This window comes from Melopsittacus undulatus, chromosome 2 (assembly GCF_012275295.1).
Source record: "Melopsittacus undulatus isolate bMelUnd1 chromosome 2, bMelUnd1.mat.Z, whole genome shotgun sequence".
In the NCBI taxonomy this organism is placed as follows: domain Eukaryota; kingdom Metazoa; phylum Chordata; class Aves; order Psittaciformes; family Psittaculidae; genus Melopsittacus; species Melopsittacus undulatus.
Genome location: NC_047528.1, coordinates 59,018,701 through 59,046,544, shown reverse-complemented (window position 1 = coordinate 59,046,544; position 27,844 = coordinate 59,018,701). Strand labels below are relative to the sequence as shown.

The 27,844-nt window shown below is 38.3% G+C and overlaps 1 protein-coding gene across 1 annotated transcript in view; it reads left to right on the top strand.

Annotated features, from left to right (window-relative positions):
- Positions 1-5,590: 5,590 nt before the first annotated feature.
- Positions 5,591-27,844, top strand: part of ANKRD10 (ankyrin repeat domain 10) — a 37,806-nt gene continuing 15,552 nt past the window's right edge. Inside the window, exons 1-3 of the mRNA XM_005145919.2 lie at positions 5,591-5,953; positions 11,276-11,428; positions 20,000-20,091. Of these exons, the coding sequence (XP_005145976.1) occupies positions 5,753-5,953; positions 11,276-11,428; positions 20,000-20,091 (446 nt within the window). The 5' untranslated portion in view covers positions 5,591-5,752. The remainder of the gene's footprint in view (positions 5,954-11,275; positions 11,429-19,999; positions 20,092-27,844) is intronic.

The window sequence follows — 27,844 nt, the reverse complement described above, 5'->3', positions numbered from 1 at the left end:
CTGACAACCTCCTTCAAAGACAAAAAGTTTTATGGGATTGAGGATCAGGCAAAATGTGAGGAACTCCTTATGTGACTGGGCACATCAATGCAAATGACATTGATGGAGGATTCCTGTACCAGAACATAGATGCCCAATGTGACCTACAAAGCGTTTGGACTCCCAAAGGGTCTATTAGTTCTGCACAGGCACAGCACAGCACCTGGGTGAACTGACTCCTTTTTGCAGCATCAGCTGGCACCACGGAGGAACATTCTTGGCCATCTCAAGAGGCACTAGACATGTATGTGTGGGTGAGTAAATAAAACCCTAAGTGCTAACCAATGCAAGCATCCTACAGCAAGAATGGGAGGATTTGAATGAATTACATAGTTGATGAAATTCCACAGTATTTTTTAACAACAAAAAAAAACCATCTCAACCTTTGTTCTGTACAAGTTATTATCAAATACTCTATATTCACCCTGTCTGAAAAGAAAAATTGGCAAATATAATTTATTTGTATCAGAATGGCACAGAGAAGCTGAGTACATTACAGTTATGTAAGCCAGCAAACCCTTTTTCACGAAACAGTTTAAAAATAACGTACTTTCTAAATTAGTCTTGTTAGACTCTCTTGAATATTCAAGAAGTCCTCATTTACAGACCACTTGCTTTCTCAGCCTTTAGCCAGAAGAGAGTGCAGAAGCAAACATAGTCAAAATAAAATAAATCTCTCCTTCCACCCCGCTTTGCCTATAAACTTCTCCATGTCTTTTTCTGTTTCTTTCCATGGGGAAATTCAGTTCTGTTAAACGCCCCAACAAAACATGAAGTCTACCTCCTTGATCTGACAGAAACAGAAACAAAACCTCTCACTTCACTTAAAAGACCAGGAATAGAACTGAAGGCAAAATTAATGCAAATAGGCCTGCAAATAACAATTTTTTTTCCAAATATACAAAAATGTGGGCTGGTAAATTTAGTAGGTGAACTCTTCTGAGTCATAAAAAAATCAGGAATGTATTTTTTTATGTAAGCAATACTGTAAGCATACTACTTACTGCATTCCATTAGAGAATTTCAGTTTATAAAACACATTAAATACTAAAATCTGTCTTCATACAAACCAGAAAATAAAAAAGAACCTGAGATATTATGTAGTACTGCTTCCCTTTTTTCATAAAAGGTTGTAAATTACAGTTTAACCCATGACTGTCAATTTCCCGAATTACGCTATGTGCAAACAGACCACAGTAGCAGCTATATCTGTCAGGGAAACCAAATCTATCATCTAGAAAGAAGTTAGAATCACATAGCAGATTTATACTTTACATATCTGATCTTTTGGACAGAAAGACTGTTGAATATATCTTCAAGATTTGTCATTGTTCCATATAGAAGCTAACTGTGACAATGACAGAGAAGTACAAAAGAATGAATTATAATGTAATTGTAATTAAATAGTAAAAAAATTAAAACCAGAATTCCCAGGTCTCCAGTTTCACAACATCTGACATCAGCTAAAGAAAGCATTTTTAATTAAAACTTAATTTCTATTAAAATCAGCTTATAAAGCCCATTGCCAAAATATATTAAGGAAGTAAATGGAAAAGCAGAATATTTACATTTATCTGGATAATGATTCACTATTTAAATCAGAGAGAGACAAATGTGACTCCCCAGGTCATATGCCAACTACAGACTGATTATGGAATCAGTATAATATGGAGAGCAGTGTGCATGTCTATTTTGGAACTGTTGGTGTAGATGACCAGCAGGAAATAAAAAAGGTTGACCTCACAATGAGGAATTTAGTTATGAAACACGCAGAATTCCTATGCAGCATTGTTGAAGCCTCCTCCCTTCTGTGCATTCTGCTTCCCCCTTTCTAGAATGAATAGAACAGCACTCGTCTGTCTTACATTGAGTGCTAGAAGGCAAATACAGTGTCTATAAGGAAACAAGGTAGACCACTGCATTTATTCAGTATGGTGGTTCCCAGTAAGAGAGAAAAAATACATGCAAATCCTTAATACCTATCTTCTCAAGTTCAGGGATATTTAATTCTTGTTAATCTTCACTATAACCCACTTTTTTATATATTTATTGCTTTTTATTATGAACCGTACGTGAACAACTTTGTCAATGCTTATACAATACCATAAGAAACAGTTTGTGTGTTTTCAACTTAAGAAATTGTATTCTTTAATAGCAGGTATTTTGGTAATGACTATTTTTATAACATAAGTTATGGTTCTGGATATTGGGTTGGTTTGGGATTTTTTTTCTCCCTTTTTTCTTTCAAATGTTCTATCACGTGGGGCCTTTCTTATTTAATCCCAAAAAAAGGCATACTGATGTAAATTGTTAGCATCTGCCTAGCTACAGATTGGGGGGGGGAGGGGGGAGGAATCTACATAACCCAAAACCAGAAATGCATGCAGAATTAGAAACTTGTAGAATATGTGAAAACAAAGGCCAGATCCAACAGAAGATGAACCTGTTTGTAAGGCAAAGGATAAGGTACTAGACTGAAAGTTGAAAAGTACTCCCTCCCCTGGCCAAAGCGTTTACCTTTCCCGTGCTGCAGTGCTCCCATCTATAAAAGAGCCTGTTTCTAATTCACCCTCCTTTACACATCATTCTGAGATCTGTGACTTGGCAGCCTTGTATAAATCTAAGTTTGTTTTGGTGAAGATAGAGTAGTATCTAGAAGATGTAAGTATTAGCTGCACCAACTTCAAGTGTTGAAATTCGTCATCTGTATATTCCTATTGTAGTACTATATTTTTACCTCAAAGCACTTTGATTAATTGAGCTTCTTACAACCACTCAGGACATGACTTTATTATTCCTATTTTGCAGATAGAAAACCTAATGAAATAAGACTCTAAATAATCCCACAATGAAGAACACGGCTAAGGTCAAATCAAAGTTTCTGACAGCCAACTTTCTATCTTTGTATTCTCTGTCTTGACAGTGCTGTAAAAATACAACCACATACAAATATAATATTTTTTATGAATTTACAGTTAAATATGATGGTTCTTGATACCAGACTTGTGCTACTTGCCTGAAGTAGAGACATATGTTATTACTGACTGTCCAGATCAAAACAAACCTGAGAATACAAGTAAGGTGTTTCATTTTGCTAGTTTTTACAGTCTAAACACCCTGTTTCTAGCTCAGGCCACCATTGTGATATTTTAAGGAAAATTTTTAGCCAAATCTCTTGTTAGCTGTTGCAACAGCATTTCGGAAAGCACCCACACAGTATCAGCCCTTTCCACAGTGAATGAATGTCCTTATCACCTCCTTGACAACTAAAAATTTACCCCATATGCTGTATATCTAATTCCGTTTCTAAGATTTTACATATGTACAAAAAGACTCTTTGCTATGGAAGGCATATGTCAAGAGGGTGTTTTATGATGGCTGTATTCCAAGGTGCAGTTTTTTCTGCTTGAAGGTAGGTGTTTTTCTTGTCTCTGAGTTCAGGACATCATACATACACAGTTCAGCTATGCCAAAACACAAGGAAGCCAAATAAATGTGAGGATCTCCTATGGAACCACAATACATACTTTCTGAGAGTATACAAAACCATGACCAGGGACAGTTTCAGCAAAAACTGGAAACTAACAGTGACGTGTTAGCCCAACAGAGTTCCCCCTCAAAGAGTATATGGAATTTTAAAAAGCTATTTAAATAAAACCCCAAACCAAAAAACTACAATCTTTATACATTCCAGTACTAGTTCAATCAGAAAAGTAATTTAAAAATGCATTTAAGCCATATAATTTCAGATACTGATTTCTACCCATCAGAATATAAAATTCACATTCCTCATGCACAAACTCTAATCCAAAAACATTTATGAATGTTTTAGTTTTCTTAATTTTTGGGTTTTGCTTTCATAAGAGAGAAAACCAACATACCTTCTGAGAAGTCAGAATTCCTGTTATAAGCAAAAGATATTTCACAATATCTTAATGATCAATTTAACATAATGTTAAAGAAAAGCTTTTAAACTGTCTAGGTCTCCTGGTACTTTTAACAGAAATTACTTTGTACCTTCCGTGCCCCTAAACATAATTCCCAGCTTACATTGCTTAAGAGTGTATACTGAAAAAGGAACATTCCTTGATTTTCAGGGGCAGATGAATGTACTTAGGCTTAAACCAACCCACTACCATCAATTTAATTTTGCTACAGTAAGTAGTTCACAAATACTTTGGACAGAAAACAATTAGAGGCAATCAGCAAAAGATTCCTAAAGTTTTTGTGGAGTCGTTACTCAAGGACCTCTCTCATGAGACCCCACCTGCAGTAGTGTGTCCAAGTCTGGGGCCTCCAGCACAAGAGGGACATGGACCTGTTGGAGAGGGTACAGAGGAGGCCATGAAGATGACCAGAGGGCTGAAACATCTCTGCTATGGACACAGGCTGAGAGAGCTGGGCTTGTTCAGCCTAGAAAAGGGTTTTGAAAGGCCTTAGAGCAGGCTTCCAGTACCTAAAGGGACCTATATGAAATCTGGAGAGGGACATTTTACCACAGGGACATGTAGTACAGGGCAAGGGGGAATGGCTTTAAACTGAAAGAGGAGAGATTTAAATTAGATATTAAGACCATTTTCTTTACTGCAAGGGTGATGAGACTTGATACAGATGGCCCAGAGAAATCACGTATGCCTCACCCCTGGAAGTGTTCAAGGCCAGGTTGGACAGGGCTTTGAGCAACCTGGTCTAGTGCAATGTGTCCCTGTCTGTGGCAGGGGAGTTGAATTAGAAAGTCCCCTCCAACCCAAAGCATTCTACGACTGGTTTTTAGTTGCAGCTGCAAATTTGTCATTGTCATTTTAATCAGTCACTAACAAGGTTATCCTTTGGTTTGTAATCATTATACAGTGAAAAAACAGTGACCTTGGAGTCCTGAATTTGGCTTGAAAGCACTTACACAGTTACAGAATCACCACAACTGGCTATCCAGACAGTCAGCAAGTCAGGGCCCCCAGCAAGGAAACACATTCCACACATCAGCAGCCCCTTAGACCAGAGGGGAGCCTGCTCAGGTGAAGACTCTGTGATGCCTGGAAGAGGGCTTGATGAGGTTCTCTTTGTTTCCACAAAATCTGCTCCCGTGAGTGCTTTTACAAAGACCAGCATCCTGCATTAACTGCTGCTGCTACCGCACGGGCGCTCTGCACAGCACAACCCGACCGGGAGGCCGATTCCCCTACCAAGAGCTCGGGACGGCTCCCGCCACCAGTTTCCACCCGCGCGGAGACAGAAGCGGCAACACTACCGCGCCGGGAGAGCACAAACCCGCCATCTCTCCGCCTGCATGCCTCTCCCCGCCGGCGCCTCGCCTCTCTCCACCAGCGCGCCGGCCTGGACAAGGCCGCTCGGGGCCACCGCCAAACTCGCACCCTCAGGCAGCTGCAGCAGCCGCTCTCCCGCCTCAGGCGGCAGAAAACAAACCACGGCCGCTCACCCACCGCCACGCCCTGCCTGAGGCCGGGCGCTGCTCCCGCCCCGGCTCCCCGAGGGGTGCACGGCACCGCCCGCGCGGGGCGGAGCGGCGTGCGCGGCCCCGCCTCGCTTCCTTTGTGCTCGGGCAGCTCACGGCCGCCGCATTCGCCGCCGCTTCCAGCACGGGTAGAGCGCGCCTGCCCGTGCCTTCTCTCTCTTTCCTCCTTCCCCTCATCCCTTCCTTCCTATTCCCCCTCTCCTCACCCTTGCCACCGCTGCTGCTGTCCCCCTGCCCGCCATGTCGCTGGGAGCCGGCCCCGAGGCGGGTTTCTCCAGCGAGGAGCTGCTGACCCTGCGCTTCCCTCTTCACCGCGCTTGCCGCGATGGGGACCTGCCAGCCTTGTGCGCGCTGCTCCAGAGCTCGCCCCGCTCCGACCTAGCGGCGGAGGATTCCTTCTACGGCTGGACACCCATCCACTGGGCCGCGCACTTCGGCAAGGTGGGGCCCGGCCGGCGGAGCGAGGAGCGGGAGCGCGGGGGAGGGGGAAGGTGTTGAAGGGGAAGGAGGGCGCGAGTCCCGCTCGCGCGCAACACGGCGCCATCTTTGTCCCTTGTGCGCGCTCTGCCGGGAGGCAGCTGCCGCCGTCCCGTCCCCCTACGCCATGGCTGCTCGTTGATTCCTCCGGGGATCGGGTGGGAGTAGCGGCGGCGCTTGGCTTCTGTCCCGGCTTACTAGCGGTCAGCGAGGCGGGGGTAGGGCTGGTGGCACCTGCCGTCCCCCAGTCATTCATCCTCTCCGTGTCGCCGGCTGGAGCGGCCCCGTTTTTCGTCCTCTCCCGTCAGGCTGGCCGATGGAGGCGCCTCTGGGTCTCTCAGACGGGCGCCCGAGCGACGGCCGCCAAAGGGGAGGAGCAGGGGCTGGGGGCTCCCCTCTAGCCGCGGCCGGGGAGCTCCGGGGAGGCCGGTAAGCGTCCGGCTGCGCTTTCGCACCACCCACCCCCTCCTGCTGCGTGCTTTGTCCGCAGAGCCCAGCCGCTGCCCTTAATGGTCCTCGGGCTCCGCACCTGGAGAGTGTTTTGTTGTGGTGTCTGTGTTATGACTACCGGCTGGCTGGGAGTTTGGGGAGAAGATGGGTGTGCTTGTCAAGCGCTACTCTGTTGCCTTCAGTATGAAAAACAAACGGTGGTTGATCCGCACGCAGATGCGTACGGGGTTGCTGCATTAATTGGCATGGTTGCAGTGCAGAAAAGATCAAAATATAAGAAGTAGCTACATTATCTTGCAGTTCTTAAGATAAGTGGTATCTTAATTCTCTGATTTTATGTAGACCCTTCATGTTTCTAATGTGTTGTTACAGCCTCAGCAGAATTTCACCATAGAGGGCTGGGGTTTGGTTTTCTTCTTCATCAGTTTGTCCGGCGTTGGATTTCGAGGGGCTTTTGTTCTTGTTGTTCTTCCCATTTCTAATGTATTTGTACTTCTTTATTGTTTGTGTGCTGGAGGAGGAAAATGAATGTATTCAGGCAGTCGTTACGGTTTATTAAAGTACATTAAGACATGGTTTCCGTATGTTACATGATCTTATCTGAAGTGCTTGTTTAAGAAACATTTTGGAGACATAGCTAACTAGCCCTTCAGTCTTAAAAACAAAACAAAAAACCCAAACAAAACAAAAAAACACCAAAACACACCACAAAACAGACAAAAAGCCCCAAACCCACAAAAGCCAAGACCTAAAACAACCTGTTCAGAAAGAAGCTAATATACACTTCGGGGAAAAAAGAGTGCTTTAAATTTTATTGTGAAGTACATGCATAGAAAATATGAAGGTACTGATTTGGTGTTACAGTCTTCTGTTTTATTTTTCCATCCCACAAGAATCTCTTCAGTATGAGCTTATAGCAGTTGTGCTTTTGTGTTGGAGGTGTGTGTGGTTTGTTTTCTGTTTTTCCTTTAAGCATCTTCAGCTTTCTGTTAATCACTGTAGATTGTGTGAGGTTTCTGTATATGTTCAAGTTTCCTTTCGAGAGACTCCTGAAGAAACAGATGACAAAAGTAATAAGTCTTCAAGGTAGTGTGTTTGTTTGCCACAGCCATCCTTGGGGGTGAGCAAAATTTGATGCCTGGGAGAAATATGGCAAGTGAAATAAGACTTGCAAAGATGACATAGGCTGCACATGGTTTTTATACAACTTTGTATACATGTACCTTATCCTAAAAGCCTTGTGACAAGGTGTGGGCAATTACAGTCTGCGGAAGTTATCTGCAGGTTTTATAATCTTGTTAGGTAGTGCTCATTCCTCTGAGCCAGAGACTATACAATACAATTGAAAGAGTTACAGCAGTGTAATTGGACCCCAAATTCGACTGACTTTCTGTGGCACAGCTGTACTTTTTGCCTTTCACCAGTTAATAGGGGATTGCCAGCACTGAAACAATAGCTGCGCTTAGTGGACATTTGCATAAGACGTTTGTATGTCTTTTGTTCCTCTTCATCTCTTCCAGCCCTCTCCCCCAATTCAGGTTCATCAAAACTTCAATTGGAGAGTTCTGTTTCCCAGAGTATTAGAGTTTTAAAACATTGGTTTTGGAAATGTTCGGTAGCAGCTACTGAACATAGTTTTACAGCTTGCAACTAATAAATAAAATACCAATAGAGTCAATTAAAAGCAATAGATACTATAGCCAGCTATTTCTGGATGTTTATCCGGAGTTTTAATGACAGCATGGACTTCCTTTTAGACATAAGTAGCAAGTCCATATTAACATGTGTTGAGTATCTGTGGCAGTGTTTGCATTTTCAGGACATTCCCTGACTGCAGAGAAGTGCTCATATCTTGAGATGTCAATTAATTCTCATTAGAGTTACCATATTCCAATTAGAGTTAATTATATAGTGCCCTAAATTACCCTGGCATCCTGTAGATTTCTGAGAACATGGGTCAGAATATAAAATTGTTAGCAATCTAAAAATCTGCTAGAGATATAGGAAATGAAGGGCTTGTATAAAAATCAAGGTTGCTGTTAATTCACTGTGTCTTGCATTAATTTAACCTCATTTCAACCACTTGAATGTGTATTTTAATTCTCTCAGACAGCATCTATTTGCTCTTACTCTTCTCCTACCTTTTATTTTTGCCATTTGACTGTTTACATTGTAGGAAACAAAATAGGAGTAAGTACATTCTGTTTCTTTTGGAACAAAAGTAATAACAGATAAAAGTGCCTGTCTCTTCCTTGGTGTTTTGCCAGCATTATGGCCTGTGTGGAGGTCTGTCTTTCTTCTTCATTAAGTAAGTTTAACGTCTGCTTGAGGTATAACAAAACACTGGAAAATGTCTGCTAAAAGGCTAATGAAAGCAGACTTCTGTGTCGTAATCTCGAGCATAGTCAATCATGTGCAGTATTGTTCTTTTTATGTTGACTTTTCCCATCTGCAGCAATTTACCTTGCTCTTCCACAATGTTGGAAGAAGCAGGTTTTTATGACAGCTGTGATACGGAAGACCCATACTTAAGCTTTTAATGGGAGGAAACATTATATTCACTGTTAAAACCCTGTAAGAGATTATGAAAAAAATAAAGCACACAAGAGAAAACAATTTAAACATGAAGTTGTGTAGATAATAATGATGTGCAACCATGTTACAAAGTGGATTTAAGCATTTTTGTTGCAAGGTGCCCCTGGTGAACCAGTTCCAGTGTGTTTCCCTTCTCAGTTGATGGGCTATAATGCTTGTCTGATTATGGAAATTCTTTCAGCCTGGTTTCTGTGCAGGAAATAATAATATTTTCTGAAGTTGTAATGCTTGTCTAAAAGTGTTTTCAGATTAATTCTGTTAGAAGTCCATTGTTTTAAAACTGGCTGAAATTTATTTTTGTTTACAGTTATACTAGAGGAACCTTTTGGTGTAGCTGGGGTTATTTTCCATCACATTGCTTATTAATAATTACAGTGTTACAATTATTAAGGGTTAGCAGCCGTGTTAGGGGTGCTAGCATGTGAACACGGAGGAAAGTCTAAGGTTAGCAAACACAAAAGGTATTTGGGTAGTCTAGCATTAGAATTACAAATTTGTTTACACAAGTTTTGATGTAAAAAGATATTTTTTTTTTTTCAATATAAGTGCTTGTTTGCTTTTGAGAAGGTACTTTGTCATTGGTAATGCTGAGGTTTATGGAGCTAGATTCATCAATACTGCAGTATATCAGTTACGCTCACCCTTACATGTTTACTTCATGTAATTAGGGCGTTAGTGGTACATCTGTGTCTAGTCCATTGCAATCCAGAAAAGTACTTCTGTGTATCCTAAAGGGTGGGTTCATCTGTGTTTGTTTGACATATAAGGGGGGAGAAAGCAGTTGAAGTTCACAATATGTTTGCAAAACTAATACAAAATACTTCACTACAGTGGCTGGTAGTTTTGTATATGCAGTTCATGAAGATCAGGAATTTACAGGTTTAAAAAAGAGACTGACATACAGTAGTAGAGAAGAACATTAGAATCTTGGTGTTTGTCTCTGAACCAAACTACCAGCTTGCCAGATGATTCTGGTGCCTTTTTTTTTTTTCCTTCTGTATGAACAGACCGTGGTGTAGCTAACAAACATTTTCTTTATCTGTGAGAGACTGACCCTTGGATTTTTATGTGAACCAGTGCCCCAAGTTGGTGTGAAGGTTTTTTTGTTTTGCTGTCCCGTGTGTGCAGTGGTGTTTGTTATCTAACCACAATAAATAGAAGCCTAGACTAAACTGTTTATTTTAGCATAGTGCATTCCTTTTCCTATCAACAAGAAGACAGTGTTACTGTGTGACAGGAAGGGAGCCTTTTTTTTTATGTGTGCATGTGGTGGATTTTTTTGGTGTGTGGTTTTTTTTTGTTTTGTTTGTGGATTTTTTTGGGTTTTTTTGTTTTTTGTGTGGTGGGTTTTCTTTTTTTTTTTTTTTGGAAGTTGAGGTCATCATGGCTGTGGCTTGCTTAGCTTCTACAGATGTGGTGTTATGAACATCTAAAAATAGAAGCTGTATATCTGACACTTCTTGTTAGTGTGACAAGAAAATGAAAAAATATAGTCTGATAAAATAGTGCAGCTTTTTAAAATAAAGTTTCTCTTTTTTTGATATTGCCACAGACATGCAGCCTAGTGATGTATTTATTTATAACAGCATTTCAGCCATAGTAATAAGAAATATAATTTAGTCCTTTTATAGTGTTGTCATATTAGTTATTATAATGTTAACAGGTTTAGTTGTCTTTAGTAATCTGCTTCTGTCACTTTAGTGAAACATTAAAGAAATATAAAACATTTCTGTTTTTCTGATTTACCTTCCTCTAAACTCTCCTGAGAGTAGTCTTTGTCTCTCCTAACAACACTTGTTTTGTCAAACATTATCTAATAATGTCTGGTTAGTATGGTGTCTGCAGCTTTGCTGGATCAAATTTCTTGAGTTTTTGTGCTTTGTTTGGGTTTTTTCACTGGTGGTTTTTTTTCCTCCCTTCCTTAACAGTAGTGAACCAAATAGCTCTGTAGTCAGATCTCAGGTATTTATGCCCTCTTTCCCCCCATCCTGAAAATAAATGTTGGTATTCAGTTTTGATAGTGAAAATTATGTGTATCTTTGCTATGGCCTAAGGCCAAAGTAGGGAGCAATAAAAAGGAGGAAGGGGAAAATTCTAATGCTCATATTCTCTTGGTTTGCATCCCTGTAGTCTCAATAGTCTGGTTATCTTTTCTAGGATTTACATATTTATTTATCACGTGCTGATTGTCATAGCACATCTGTGTAACATTTTTGGTTTTATTCCCTCGTGTCTTTAAAGCTGGAGTGCCTAATGCAGTTAGTAAGAGCTGGAGCTTCTGTAAATGCCAGTACAACACGTTTTGCTCAAACACCAGCCCACATTGCTGCTTTTGGAGGACATCCACAGTGTCTGAATTGGTTGATTCAAGTGGGGGCCAACATAAACAAACAGGTATGGATTCACGTTTATTTCACGTGTGCATAAAATTTTGGAAGGAGTGTCTCAGTCCCATTTTCCTGTGTGTATGATCCTTACATTCACATACAGATACATTATTTTTAATATCAGCTAAAGTCAAATGACTTAATTATCATTTACAGACTTTTATAATTTCAGTAGAGATAGGATTAATGAATGTCCTTTAAGCCACTGAAGGTTTGGAGAACATTTGGTTTAGGAGCTGAAATCATACTGTTGCTTGAACAGCATGGTATGATGCTCTGGTGTTGGCAGCATCAGTAAATACTCTGATAATGCCTCTTTAAGGGAAAGAAAAAACGTCTAGTGAGGAGCATATTATTAAATATGTTAAGAGTTAAAAAATTCACCATTACCTACAGAGCCATGAGACCTTTGTGGGGCTTCATGATATAATCATACATCTAACTAGTAAGATATGCCATGGTTTATTTTAAGGTGCATCCGGTTTCAAACTGTTTTCCTTTTTAGATTATTTCTGAAACTTGTCTAGTAACTTCCTGCAGATAGGTCAGAAACATGTACTTTACTAACAAAGAATGAATTGGGGATTTATTTTTTTTTTTTCAATTCTGTTACTTTTACAGTTAAGTATGCATAGTGATGTATTTGGTGGAGGACAGTGTATTAATATAGCAAAATTCCTGTAAAGAACTGTACTCTAGTGCAGTAACAAAATCAAGTGCTTGAAGCTATTATGCTTTTGGAGATAATTTTTGCAGCACTGAATAAATCTATGTATGCTGGGCATGCATAATGTGTGCCTTTCTAACAGTATGCAAAATTATTTATAGTATTCTATGAGAGTAATTAATACTACAGCATATGCATTTACTAAAAGCTGTAGTATAGCACAGCATCTGTAAAATGCCTGGTCTGTTAAATCTCACATATTTTTTTAATATCTAATGGCCAGACTGTGTATTATATGCAGTAGAATTACACTAAGTCTGCTGAAGGACTTGAACATTTGTATTTCTAGAGTTTGGTTCTTTTTGTTTTTTTAAGCTATGCAAAAATAAGAAATGGGGAAGTTTGTGTTGAGTTTTCAGAAAAGAAGGCTGGTGCATTGAGAACAGCTGTGAGACACCAGGAGAATTGTAGAAACAATGAAGTGACTGGATGCAGAGGCTATAGATGGCATCTTCTCCTTGATACCTGACAAAAGTAACTTATTCAATAAGTTATTGCTGCATAGTGGTAGAATCTTCAGAAGAGAAAATAGAAGAACTATAAATGCATCTGGAGACCAGGTAAGAATGTAAAGAAACGGTGATTAGAGAGGAAACATGGCATGCACAGAATAAAGGTATACAAATATCTGCTAAATGAGAAGAGAAGAATGAATGAAAATGAATGAATGAGAAGAATGAAAGTTTCCAACTATGAGGATAAAGAGAAGAACTGACCAGTGAGGTTGAAATGGAGTTGAAGAACAAGCTGACTGTCCTGGAACATGTTGGGGGAAAAGAATCACATCTAGTGAGTGAGGTTATAGCAAAGAAGAAAGTAGCAACTAGCCCCCAAAGAAGAGAAGAGTGCAGAGAGATCTCTCCATGGGCTGAGGGCACCATGCAGATGACTGTAAAGGAAAACAGAAGGCAGTATAATATGCAATTAAAAATAGGTAGGAGACTGGTTCCAGCTAAAAGAAGCCACCAAGACTAGTCAGTGACTCAGGAATCTAGAAATTGATGGCCTGTCACCCGACCAAATCCTGTTAATAGGTCTGTGGTCCTCCACAGGAGGAAGAGTACTGAGGTTCTCAAATTTTCAAAAGATAGTGGTGATGGTATCCTATAGACTTCTAAGGGCAGATTTAGGTATTGACAGGCAAAGTACACTAATGTAGATGGTATTGCAAGCTGACTGTGTGGAAGTGTTGAATGTTGTTAATAGGCTCAAGTTTCACTTGAGTATGATAGCTTATTTTGCCTGCACAAAATATTAATTGAACGTAGAAGAAGAGGTATTCTAGATTTAGTTTGAAGATAGCTCTGGTTAATTAAAATAGTAGTAGAAATAAAAAAGTCTAAATTCTTAGTTAGGATGCAGCTGGTCAATCATACTGGTTTCACGTGAATGAGCACTGAAAGCTAGGCAAACTTAGATACATCTGGAGTATTTCTTACATGGCTATGTGAAGCATAGTGCATGCTTTGCTTTCCCTGGTTCCTTCCAGCTGTTTATTGAATTGCAGTCAAATTCTTCTATTCTTGTTTCATTTGAAGTCCTTAATAAATGATCTTGGTTCCTTATTTAACTTCCAAGTACTGTCAGGTGATAATCTAGGGCTTCCACCCACACTTTTGAGCTTCCAGAGCACTATTTCCTGATGTGTATTTTGTTTGTTCCTTCCAGCTCGCTGACTGATGCTGTACTTCAGACAGACATAGTCACTGGCTAATGCTTGTGTGAGGACAAGTGTTCCATGGACACTGGATACAAAACACATGCTGAGAAATCTGGGAATACTTGATAATTAAAGTAGTAAAACTTTTCTTCCACACTGACTCCTGTTCATTGGCTACAGACTAACCCATCACCTCTGGGAAAAGAGAAGGATAGCTTCTGAAAAGGAATCCACTCAAGTCTCTCAGTCTTTATGTAAACCTCCGGTACTCAGTAGAATTTGCATGCACGCTTTCTCATATGTGCCCTGAGGTACTGTATTGTAGCACATGCTGCCTGCCCTGAAGTTTAGGAAAACATGGAAATGTGTATCTCAGTGCTGGTGAAAGCTGCCTGAGACATTTCTCTTGCAGCAGCCATAAAGGACTTAGGCTGAAAGCTTCTTGTCCCACCTGTACCTTTCTTCCCAAATAAATTCTCTGATTATATCTGTGATGTCCAGCCCTCTTATATTACTTTATGTGCTGGCTAGAACCCATTTATCTCTTATGATCAGTTGGGCAGTTCTCTCACCTCCAGGATCACTGTAAAAATGCAAAGGAGAAAGCTGAAGTGCCAAGCAGCAATCTGTCTGTTCTACCCAGCAGTCCTACTATATATTTTTTTTAATTTAGTGGGCAGTGCCTGCCAATAGTTTTTGACTCAAGGCCTGCATTTGGCTATCTGCCTGCTCTAGTTCACTGTAACAGTGCAAAGCAATTATACTGCTACTTTTACTTTCCATGAGGTTATTTATTTTTTTTTTGTTTTACCCTTGTCACAGATTGATTTTTGTGCTGTTGTGCATATTAACAGTAAATACTCATGAGTGCTTTTTGGTTAAAAAGCCTGTTACTTCATTTAAATATATTTTCCCTCTAGCTTCAGCCTGTTAAAACATTTCTATTGTATGTTGCCTGTGTTGATTTGCCCCTTTCCCCCCATTCTGTTTTGTGTGGCTTGACTTAAAGATGGGATAAGAAATACTGCATCCTTACAAGTGATGCTAATATACTTTACATCCAGCCAGTTACCATCTTGTGCCAATGATGGCAGATGGATTTAGGAGGGTTAGATTACCTATGCTAGCAAGAGCTGTAAACATACTGGTATCCTTGATGAGGAGGAAGAAGACACTCGTTCTTTGGTATGTTATGGTTCTGTATTTTAAAAAGTTTGGACTAAATCCAGGTAAAAATATTCCATCAATTCTCATCTGTACTCAAAATTCAGAAGGAGAAAGCATAATGAATTCAAAGCATTCATTTATAGCAAAGAATAACAAAAAATACTTTGTATTCTCCAACATGTACTTGGCTTCAGAAAGGGTGGGTGCTGGATCTGATAAATCTAAACAGTTTTTGGAAATATGATCTGTGGATAGAACTTACAATTCAGTTGATTGACATAAGGAATAGAATTAATTTGTATTTCTTGTCAGTTAAAATAGTGCTTCTGTGTCTTAGATACCTGTGCTAGAAGTATTCTGAAGTGCTTGCATAGTGTTGTGGTTTAACAGCAGTAGACACCTAAGCACCACACAGCCACTTGCTCATTTCCCCTCCCCACAGTGGGTTGAGGGGGAGAATCAGAAGGGAAAAGTGAGGAAAACCCCCGGGTTGAGATGAAGACATGTTAATAGGTAAAAAAGGAAACAAAATCAAGAAAATAAAGTTGTTACTAAAAACCATAACAAACAAAAAACTAAAGCCCCTGCACCATAACCAGACAATCCCACAATTGCTCATCAGTAGCTGACTGATGCATGGTCTGTCCGTGAGCAATGATGGCCCTGGAAAGATGCCCCAGCTGTTCTTAGTGAGCATTGAGACACACACTGTGTGGGATATTCTTCTAGTCAGTTTGGGTCAGGAGATGCAGCTGTGTCACCTCCCAGCCCACTCCTAGCTGGAACATTCGTGTGTTATCAGCATTATTTTGGTTATGAATCCAAAGCATAGCACCATGCCAGCTACTGTGAAGAAAATTAACTGTCCCAGCCAAAAACCAGTACACATACTTGAAAGGTTTTAGTGTAAATGTGCGTGGGGCTTTTTGTTTTAAAAAGAAACATTTATGGGTAAGTAGCATATATACAAAAAGGGTGTAAAGATATCAGTGAAATCAACTGCATCATATCTAGTGGTTTGGAATTTTAAAGACAATGGAAAATATGCACCAAATTCAACTGGAAGATCCCAATGTCAACAGAGATGTGGATCCCAAAAATACAGAAAGGGGAAAATGGAATAAAAAAACGGCTTTACTGAGTTTGAGATACAACCATATCTAAAAGAGGTCTGGGAATAACAAGAGAGTTTGAGGAAAAATACTTGATCAGGAGGGGAAATGTCTTGAAGTTAAGCAGCATAGTGAGGAAATGTGAGCTGATTAATCAATCACATAGAGTTACTGATTTATCCAAAAAAGCAAAGACTCTCAGCACATAAATGAAAATAGAATCAGGAAGGTAGCTCAGTAAAATGAAATAACAGTGAAAGGTAATCTAGTCATGACCCTAAGTGAGAGAAGACTGCCTTTGTCTTCACAAAAGGATAGTTACGCTCCTCTAAGGGCAAGGAGGAAGGTGTTTGGCAGTGGCATTGAGTTTCAAAAAACAAATATGTCTGTGATGTCTCATGACTCTTACTGTCATATCTCCAGGAGCACCATGCACAAAATACTTGGATCTGCACAGAAGCAAACTTGTGTTACCTTGAATGATAAACTAATAAGGCTTAATTGGCCTTTCTGCTCATTTATTTACAACATGACTTTTGGATTAAGAGACAAGTTTGGGATATTGGTGCAGTGTTAAGTCAGAAGGGTGAATGGGATCTTGAAAAGTTCTGCTCTAGATATGAGAGGCCAGTACAAGTTATTGATGTTTCAGTTCCTGGAATGTCGCTACGGAAGGGATTATAGCAAACTGAACCACATATGGAACTGTGGACAATTACAATAATTATGAGGTATGTAAAAGATAATTAGGAATTTGTAGAGCCCCTCAAAGTGACTTGTATTTTTTCCACGTAGCTGAAGAAGAGATAGGGAAGAGGTGTCTTATGCATGAAAATGTGCAAACAATCTAGAGCCTGAACAGCTCTCAGAAGCTTCTTGGAAAAGCCTCTGTTAAATTGCTTTTTTTCTGTTTGGTGCCATCAGTTCCAGTTGTTGAATCAAACCAGAATTGTTCTGAGGCTCATAGAGTACTTCATTTTTCCCTGTATGTGTAATTTTGAATGTATTGAAAAATAAGTAAACTTTAAAGCCATTTTTCAGTGGGACATGTTTTTTTTTCCGTTCAGTCTACCTCATAGCTCAAAGAGGATGTTTTCCTTATAAAGCTAGGAGACTATTTCATAAACTTTCAGTGCAGATAGATTGGGTCCTACAGGAGAACTTCAAGAGAAGATTAACTGATGACTGAAACTTAGGTGCTGTAATTAAAACCAAAGCTATAAAAATCTGAATTTGAATATTTGACATTCTCAAAGTGTTACCTGAATTCCTTAGCTTTAGAGGAGAAACACATGCTTTTCTGGGCCAGTGATTGAAAGAAGCCTTTCTGAAGACATGTTCTCTTCTGACATACTAACTTTTTCTGGCTGTGGGTGACAGGATTGTTAGCTGCTACAAGCTTAGTGTATTCTTGTAATGCAAAGGTCTTTTCTCACTCTTCTAGCATTTCCTCACAGCAATGCTTCATAATTCAGCTCTCTAGATTTTATTGTAGGCAACATGCTAGGTTTATGGGGCTAGTAGAGATTTCTGTCATCTTTGTCATACTGCATGGCTAGTTGAGCTAACTTTCCCTGTTCCCCTGAGCATTCAATTGAATGATTTATTACCTCTCAAGTTAGGGTTGGGGTTGTAAATACTAATGCTGAACAAAAGAGGCAAGTCACTTCTTTTCTGTGCTCTTAACAAAAGGTGTGGAACCATAGCAAAATGATGAATCGAAGACAACTTCCATTATGGGAGAATATGAAGAAAATTTTCCTGGATAAATTTGTGCCAAATTAATTTTCGTATGTGATAGTTAATAATATGTCCTCTGTTAAATGTCTCTGTCTTCCTGTAACTTCAGAATAAGTTACAAGTAGGAAAAATTACATAAATGTCATTGGAAAACAAGTCTTCTATTCATCAGCTACAGAAAGCCATTTTGGGAGAGGGGTTCTGTGGTTCTTTTCTAATCACTAAGGACTTCATGGAGTTTTCTGCACTTCTCCGTCACCAAACTTCCTTGTCAGCCTCAGCAATCTTCCTTAGTTTATAAGCAGATAAACTTTTGTCTGGTACCACTGCTGTTCCTTTCTGGGGTGCTAGGTGGTTCACTTTTTGGCTGAATATATGTCTTAAGCACTTTTATACTGGCTTCACCATCAGTGAATTTGTAACTTGTTACAAAAATATTTTGCCATAAAATAAAATTGGCACATAGAAAATTGAGAGTATATAACACATAATCCAAAATTCATTTTCAAGTTATATTTGCATGGTCTAAAAGATGTGATTTAATTTCTCAGAAGCTTGGCAGACAGTTTTAAGACACTTGTTACCTTCTATATCAAAATACTAGTATGATCATATTCTAAATATATTCACATTTCAAATTGAGCTAAAGTGTAACTGGTACTGTAGTATTAGATGGTGAGCACTGTTGTGTATGAAGACTGGTGAGTCAGTAAAGGTGGTGTGTTACTTCAGTAGCTAGTGTTGATATTTTAATAAAAGGAACACGGAAGCAAGAACAAGTCACGTGACAGTTGTAACATGGTTAACATTGGTGGAGCAGATGAGTGAAGTCTGTCAAAAATCAGAGAAAGAAAGAGGATGAGGAAGGAAGGGGAAAAAAAAAACTCTTGCTATCTATTGGAACTGTTGAGGACTGTGATAATTGCCTAATAAATCAGTAACTGAACATTTGCTTGCTACTTCAAGGCTCTATTTCATTACAAATTCTTAATAGCTGATGACCTCATAGCAGCCTTCCAGTATCTGAAGGGAGCCTATAAGGATGCTGGGGAGGGAGTATTCATTAGGGACTGTAGTGATAGGACAAGGGGTAATGGGTTCAAACTTAAACAGGGGAAGTTTAGATTGGATATAAGGAAGAAATTCTTTCCTGTTAGGGTGGTGAGACACTGGAATGGGTTGCCCAGGGAGGTTGTGAATGCTCCATCCCTGGCAGTATTCAAGGTCAGGTTGGACAGAGCTTTGGGTGACATGGTTTAGTGTGAGGTGTCCCTGCCCACTGCAGGGGGGTTGGAACTAGATGATCCTAAGGCCCTTTCCAACCCTAATTATTCTATGATTCTATGATTAATTGCAAGTACTGAATTTTGTCTGCAGCCTGTAGATGATGATGCATGGAACTGTCCTGCTGCTTTCCAGTTGTGTTTATAAAATTGCTATAGATTCTCTCAGTTACCTGTGAAGATAGCTTGTAGGGAGGACTTGCCTGAAAAGTAATACACTACTTCCAGTATATTTGCACTTAATATGAACAGATGAAGTGATTGTGTTTGCCAGTTAACAGTAATGGACTGTAAATGAATAAAGATAGAAAAGTATATAGGACATGAGTCAGTGTGTATGTCTCAGGAGATTATCTGGCCTGTCCTGTGAACTCTGGGCTTATTTCTATTACAGTAGAGTTAGATGTGTACTCCTCACCTGGTGAGTATTTATGGTGCAATATGGTACTGCATGTGTCAGTGAGATCTGAAAGCAGTATAGACCCACAAACTTGGCTATGCTGCTTCTAAATTCAAGGCAGTTTCCTCAACCCTACGTATTGGGAAACACAAGGGCTGGGCAATAAAGGTGTTAGAATAATTTGATACAGTGGTATATGTTGTGGGGGGTTTTAACACCTTTTGCTGAATTATGACTCTGCTGATTGCCTAGTTACTGGATAACGCTTATCTTGTGAGTTAGATGCCCTTAGCATTATTTCTTGTTAAATATCTAATGTACATGACAGCATACTGCAACCTTTAAAATAATAATGTACCTGATGCATTTGCTACCTAATAAATGTTGCTTTTGTATATCTGCTTTCTTAATTAGAGTGAGTATTGTAAAAATACAAGATTTTTTTTTTTGGGAAGATTATGCTTGACAAAATGTAGTTTGTCTTTACAGGATTATGTTGGTGAAACTCCTATTCATAAAGCAGCACGGTCTGGTAGTATGGATTCCATAAGTGCCCTTGTGGCTCATGGTGCGCAAATAGAGTAAGTGAGGTATTTTTTCTTGTTGTTGATTGTTGTGTGTTTAGCTAACTAACTTAGACCAGTAAATATATATACTAATGTCAGATGGAAAAGTCAAAATAGCCAACACCTGATTAAAAGACAGCTAGACATGTTCAACTGTAATGAAGCCCAAGATGGTTTGCATGTCTAGTGATAAAAGTTTCTTTTACCTAAGTGATACCAGTGTGCTATATTAGTATTGCATTTATATCTGATATCTTAAAATATTTATCATGCTTCTGTCAGACGTCCCCAAATTGTACACCTCATGTAGCATGTAGTTATTTTTTATGACAAATTTACACCTTGCACTGGTGAATAAATACAGAAAACAATGCAAAAGCAACATTGCAGAATAGCGTCTCACACACTCTTTGCAGTTAGTTTAATACTGTTTGTTAGTGTATTGTGTATTTGCCTGTTAACTTTTTTCTTTGAAGGTTTATGTACTGCAAAAAGTTTCAGAAAATCTCACAAACTTTTGAAACTTACAGCATGGACAAAATGGATGCAGTTTTCACCTAGAAATGTTGAGTATAAGCTCTATGGCTTATAATAATGTAAATACTTTAGCAATTTGTTTTAATTAGATCTAGTCTTATTATCTTAATTGGTAACTACTTACTGTATTTTAATCTGGAATATGAAACTTTTAAGTTGTAAGTGAAATAAGAATCACGTAGTCAAATTCTTGTTTTACCCTTTGGTTTCCATCTTACTGTTTTTGTAATGCTGCCCTGATAAATCTATCATAAAATTTAACTCTACAATAGTATGATAGAGTATTTGAGTATCTTTTAAGTTAATAGTAATGAACAGATTGTTTTATATAAAGAGATTGCTTCATAGAAAGGTGACACTAAAATAACTATGCATCTGTCTCAAGTTATTGACAGGCTCATGAAATCAGTCTCAAATTTATGAATTCTGATTTTGCATTCACTTTCAGATATCTTAGGATAAACTTGGATGTAAATTTACTGTGGAATTGAGCAAACCTTAATTATCATCATCAATTAGTATGTAATCTTGCGATTTTTACAAAGTAACCAATCAAAAGGGAAATTGTGGAACTGCATAAACAATGTGAAATGAGTGAGTTAAGAGTCTGATGTAAAGAAGAGGATGTGTTACATCCAGAGGACTTTCAAAATGAGTAGCTGAGTAACTGAGGTTGGAGATGTGGCTGCAACTTTAACTTACTGAACTAAAATTTCACTTTTTAAACATCCTATTTGCAAACCATAAGCCAAACATTTCTGTAAGTCTTGGAGAGTGGTATCTGCCTTTGACCAAAACTATTTGCAGCAGAAGTAGCGTAGGTTTATAGCAGTTTTAGTGAGCAGGAAAGAATTTGAATTCTCAGTGTTCTAACTTTGAATTCCATCTGTGTTTCAGTAAGGTAGACTTGTGACAAGTTCCTTAGGTAATTAAATATCAGATCCTATCCAGGAAATGTTAAAATTAGGGATGCAAATGCAGTAGGCTGGTGGAGCAACCCACATTTAGTCAATTAGAGGATGAGGACTTGACCCTCTCACCTGAGTGAGCTAGCCATTGACTAACTGGGGTGGGGATTTTTTTCCTTAGAATCTAAGTTTCCAGGCTTAATATGTTAAATTAGGCCAAACCCGTGTATGGGATTTTGATGCTGAGTAATTTGGGGTTCTTTGGGTTTGGAAACTGGCCCCATATCTCTAATGATTATGTTGCTGAAAATATATGTGCTCTGAAACTTTTGACTCCTTTATTTTATGGCTTCAGTTAGAAGAAAAGGAGAGGGACTTCATCCATCTGTTGGAGTTCTAATTTGTATGTATATTAACCAAAATTATAATTGGCTATCCAGGACCGAAGCAAGAGTTTTATTAAATGTAGAGTTAAGCAGTAACTAGAACTAAAGTGCTGATGTGTACTGATGGTGAATATGGCCTTTTTTGGTGGGGATCTTACCCCATTTTTTATTTCTTCATACAGTTACAGTACCAAAATCTAATTATGTGAAGATATGGAGAATATCCCTTGTGACTGCAAATAGTCAAATATACTGCTTATTCCTGATATTTATAGTATGCATCAAGTATTGCACCATCCCTAGTTTTTTTATAGGAAGTAAAACAGGGATGTTACAATTTCATTATTACATGAGCACTAGTAATCAGTGTAATACTGCAATAAATGTATTTTTTATTAGTGCACGATTACTGAAATACTGCTTTCAATATGAAATAACTTGGACTAGTATAATTTCTGGTATCAGTGTTTACCGTATTTCTACTTCATTCCCTCCTTTGGTTATATTGGAAGCCAAAGAACAATAGTCCAGTAAGGATAAAAGTAAGAATTTTAGTTTGAATAAAATTGCTTCACTTGCTGTTCCAGTTTACTTTATTTCAGGCTTGTTAGTATGTTGCTTTTATGGAGTATGTTGCAGTCTCTAAATTTCATTACGATGTTGCATTGTTTTCCTAATTGATGAGAGAGAATTTGGGTCTCTATTCCTGTGTAAATTTTTAATAATATTAAAAAATAATAACTGTACCCTAGTGAAAATATTTTGATTTTTTTTGTGGTATTTACCTTCTCATTTTAGCTGAAGCATATTCTGTGCACAGTTTGTCCTACAGCCATAAAAATGGTTGCTCCACTAACTATGGTATTCATGGACCCTTGAAGAGGGGGAAGCAGGTGGTCACAATGTCCTCATATGAGTGAAAAGGTTTGCTGTGTAACTGACTTTTTAATGTGGATAGTACCTTTTAAAGTATCCATAGTAACTGCTGGATTTTCACTAAAAAGCATAATTATGCAATTTATGTGTGTTTAATTGTGTATTATTTATCATGGTGACAAACAAGTGTCCACAGTTCTTTGCAGAGGAAAAGCCTTCTTGGTGCCATGTTTTGTTTTGCTCTTTTACGCTGTTTTTTAAAATACTGGGTCTTAATATAATTACATAGTTTGCATCACAGCATATATATAAATATAAAAGTCAGCTATAAACATGGAACATGGATAAAAAATAAAACACAGATGCAGCTGTTACACTGATTTGAACCTCTTCCGTTTTACGTCCATTTGTATGCAGTTCCCTTGTGCATTGTGTACACTTATTTCTGAGTAAAAATTCTTATGCAACTGTCATTCAAACAGTTGTGTATTCCTTAGTGACTTGATTCAGAGCTAGGAGAGAAATTTCAAACACTGTATTATCCTGGGATAGAGGCGTAACTTCTGGGACAGGATGTGGCTGGATGTGCACCCATCCAATTGAACACAAGTACTTGCTTGCTTCAGAATTTAGTTGATCAAGGTGCTTGAATCGTAGGATAGGAAGGCTTTTAATTTTCCTGCCAGAAATCATAAGGATTGGGGGAAAATTGGTTTGTATAATGTGATGGGGTGCTACAAGACATCATAGAGATACTTTCCTTTCTAGTTTCTTTCACTCTGGTCTCTAGGGCTGACATGCAGGGATAAACGTATCAGTACATCTGTTTCTACCAGATGACAGATTCATATCATGATGTTGATCTAGTTTAGGCACATACTTCAGCCACTTCCTCATTAAAGCTGTCTTGCATTCATTTGAATGTGTAAATTAACTCTTCTGTGATGCCAGAAATGTCCTATCTCTGGTATTCAGTTTTTCAACAAAAATTGCATTCTATTCTCTGACAGTGGCTTAATTTTAATTAATTCTCCTTTACAAAGTCATGTGTCACGATCTGCGTTGTGTTATAAAAAAAAAAAAGAAAAACGTGCTTTTTTTTTTTCTTCAGAACTGCCTCCATCCTCCCTAACAGAAATCTGTTCAGTGTAAATTTTTTAGTGCTGCTGGATTAGCCCTTTGTGAAATCCTTGCACTATGTTTCTGTTTGAAGTCTCTTTCATATTTTAATCATGACCCTTCCTGTGATATCTGAACTTTTGTTCTTCTCATTTGTACTCTTAACACTTCTTGACTTTCTCAAATCCAGTCACCTTTAATGAAGAGATAGAAGAAGAGTAATACGTAGATTTCATGAACATAATGCAGAAATTGGCCATTCCTTTGTGATATAAACTCTCAGTTCGTTTTCAGTTTGGAGGGGCCTGTTTTCTTGGCCCCTCAGTTCCATGGCCTGTTTCCTTGAAGGGTCTCAGCATTCAGAGATCTCTCTTGTTAGTTTCTAGATTTCTTCTGGCTTTCTTAAAATCTTAGCAGATACTTGAAGGTTTTTAACATCTATGTGGTTTTCTTCACTCTTAAGTATTGATCTGCTGTCCATTTCTGATGTTTGCATACTTGGGAAGTGCTATTACAATGTCATCCTTTCCCTTTAGAAGCTGTACTGCTGCTGTATAGATAAAAGTGTAGAAAAAACATCTTACTTTCTTAGGGTGATTAGCCTCATTTTAGGGTTATTAGCCTCATCTTGAGAGTTCAGGTTCTTGTAATTTGTCTAGGAATAGGATTTAGGTGCTTTTTCAACAGTGCTTTTAATCTGTTAATTGGTATTTTAATACTGATAATATGTTACTTTTCAAACTCTGCCATTTCATGCATGCTTCTTTCTGCAAACCTGATTGCTTGTTCTGCAGATAGTAGTTAAACTGCTGGATTAATTACTGTTGTTGCATTATTAAACAGTGCAGTATAGTTGAGGGAGAATGTGGCTGTTCCTGTTTAACTGTATTTAACAAGCATTTTAAGGGCTGCCACTGTAGTATTCTTCTAGTGACAATTCTGCAGTATGGAGGCTATACATATTGGAATTCATTCTTCCTTTCCTGCCTTACATAAACTCTTCTGGAAAGGAAAAGTCAAAGTGGTTTGTACATTTCTGTGGTGAAGCTCTTAATTCTTCTGCAAAATAATTACAAGTAAAGCTTGCTGATTTCTTCCCTGTTTGGTTTCACGCTTGATTGTCTTCACTGTAGAAGAATTTAAAGTGTAGGAGGTTGTGATTGTGAAGTAAGGCAGTAATTTGGGTTTAGTCTCAGAGAAAGATTTGGAAATACTGAAGCAGAACATAGATGCATGCATTTCTGATAAATAAAAAAAGTGGAAGAAAAGGGCTCAGTCTTACAGTTGACCTGTATGAAAATAGGTAGTTTTCACAGTTACAGCTGTTCTAAATAATTGCAGGAAGCTGAGGCAAACTCCTATCACTAAGTTCCTGATCAGTTTGAGAGTCAATTATTCTTAGTGGGAGTGGAGTAATATCAGTAGTTACCAACATCAATTCAGAAATAGAAGAATATGAGAGATTGTATTTTTTTATTAAGATAGTTAAATCCTTCATTAAAGCAATAATATTTTATGACCTTTCTGGAGCATAAAGGAAGTTCACAGGATATGGATCAGCTTGATAGGGGAGCTTATTCATTAGTGCTGAGCTTTTGTGATTTTTAGCTCTGGTTTCTCAGCTTTTCTTCAGCCCAAAAGAGCTAGGATAAAGAACACTGAAGTGTTACTAAGACTTTTATGTGAGGAAAGCTGAGATTTCTGACAATAATGTATTTTTTTGTTGTGGGTGGTCTGCCTCCAGAAGTGATACTGTGCTCATGGCCACTGTGCAGCTTCCCTTCAGATAGGTTATTTTTTTTTCTGCAAGGTAAGCTATTACTGACATAGAAAACCTGGGTGTGGTTAAGTCAGGTGGAGAAACCAAAGTGTTACAAAGTGGAACATGGCCAGAGCACAAGTTAGATACAGTGGAAGAAACAAGGATGCAGTATATTCCCAAATAAATTGGTCTGATTAGTTCTGCTTGTTACTTCAGTTGTCACTGGTGATGATCTGCACACAGGTTCTGTGCTTGATTTGCTGGTACTTTTGGTTGGATATGTGATGGGAGAATTGTTAATTGTAGCACATTAGTGCTAACTTCTGCTGTATTGATTTGGATTTTGTTTGCTATTCTAGTTTGTGTCTTTTCAGTAGAGTTGATCATAGTTCAGCTAGTACTTTTGAACCTGGACAAAGACCAGTAGGTAGTTGTGGCATGGCCCAGAACTTGTTGAGGTTAGTCAGAAAAAATATTCTAATGTGTCATGTGCTGCAGATTACAAGATGTATCCCATTGCATGGAGGCTTAACAAAACCTGAAGGAGCTTTGGCAACTAGAAATTAGGGGAAATGTTGCTCTTCTGTTTCAGCTTCTGTTTCCTTCTTCCGATGTTGCTTGTTGCTTAAACATGGTAGATAAACTTTCTTTCAAGTGGAAGAAAAATCTAAGTTGAAAAAACTCTTGCAAAATTAAAGTGGTTTTATGCACTTCAGTAGTTTCTTAATCCAAAAGATCATCTGTCTTACTGAATAAGAACATCAAGTTAGTTCTGTCACAGAATTAAATTTTTTTAGTTTGATGGTCTCCCTCTCCATACCTATTACAGGAAAATAATGAATCCATCTAATACATTTAGTTCTGTAATTCTTGATTTTTTTTCCCTTTTGACACAAAAATACTTTAAAATTAATTTCATTCTTAAGCTCTTACTGTCCATGCTCTTGAACTTTCTTCCATGTTTGGCACATTTGAGAGAAGATTGCTTTCTTTTTCTGATTCTAGGCTATAACTGGTTTTCATTTGGTATGCTGAAGAGATATAGCATTTTATTTGCTACTAGAAGCATCTTAGCAGAATATAAATTGCAAGGTTGTTTATCTTTCCAAGTCAGAGTTTGCACTGAACCTTCCCTTAATAGTATTCCATAATGCTTTTCTCATTGTAAGCAACTTTATCTGCAGTTCCTGGTCTGTTTCTAGAAACATGACAGCAGCAGCAATGATAGTTCTCATTTTCATAAGGTTGGCTAGCTAAGTAACTCTTACATTCTCTTTGGATTTAAAGTGGCTGCAGTGCTAAAATGGTGCTTATTTGGAATTCATTTTTGCTATTGATCTAGGAAATAGTTATTTTCATTTTAATAGGTGAGGTCTTTTCTGTTTTGCTGTATTGCAATCAAACTGTTGTTTCCATAATCTTTGATACCTTTCTTTTGTGAGTTGTGCTTAGGAATCACTTGTTACATAATTGGATATGAATTTAAAAATGCTGTTGATTGTTGATGCCAGGCAAAGTCAGATAGGCCTATATTGTTCAGGCAAAAATTTATTTGAAACTGTGGATCAATTTTACAAGAGATACTTCAAAGTGAAATATTCTGTTTGAAGTCTTTCTTAAAGCATATAAATTGGAATACAGATAGAGCAATAAATCACCACCTGATGGTGATGCTTGTAGTAATGCCAGTGTTGCCTGCCATGGTTAATGAATTCTTTCTTCTGCCAGCATTTACTCAGTTCCAACTTGAAGTAACTAGGAGCTAATTAGAGCTGCATAATTTGTAGTGTACCTGTTTTTACATATGAAAAAAATGGCTTCATAAAGGAAAGCTTCATACTTCCCAGTACAGACACCTTGTTAAGATTTTGGGAGATGTTTGTCATAACTCTACCACTGTTTTTAAAAGTCTAAAATAATTTCAGTTGCCACGTTTGGTTGTGAAATAAAAACTTGGCACCAACTTGTGCTTTTGTAGATGCCTAGTATGTAATCCTAGCATGAATTTTTATAGCTTCCCAGCAGTGACACACATCTGTTTAGTTAAGAGTATCTTTCTCTTGGTATCTGAAAAAAAAAAAAGTTTGAAATTATCTTACAACTATTGTATTTGGACACCAAAGGGTTAAAACACTTTAGTATTTTAAAATCATTTTGCTTTTAAACATTTTAGACTAGTA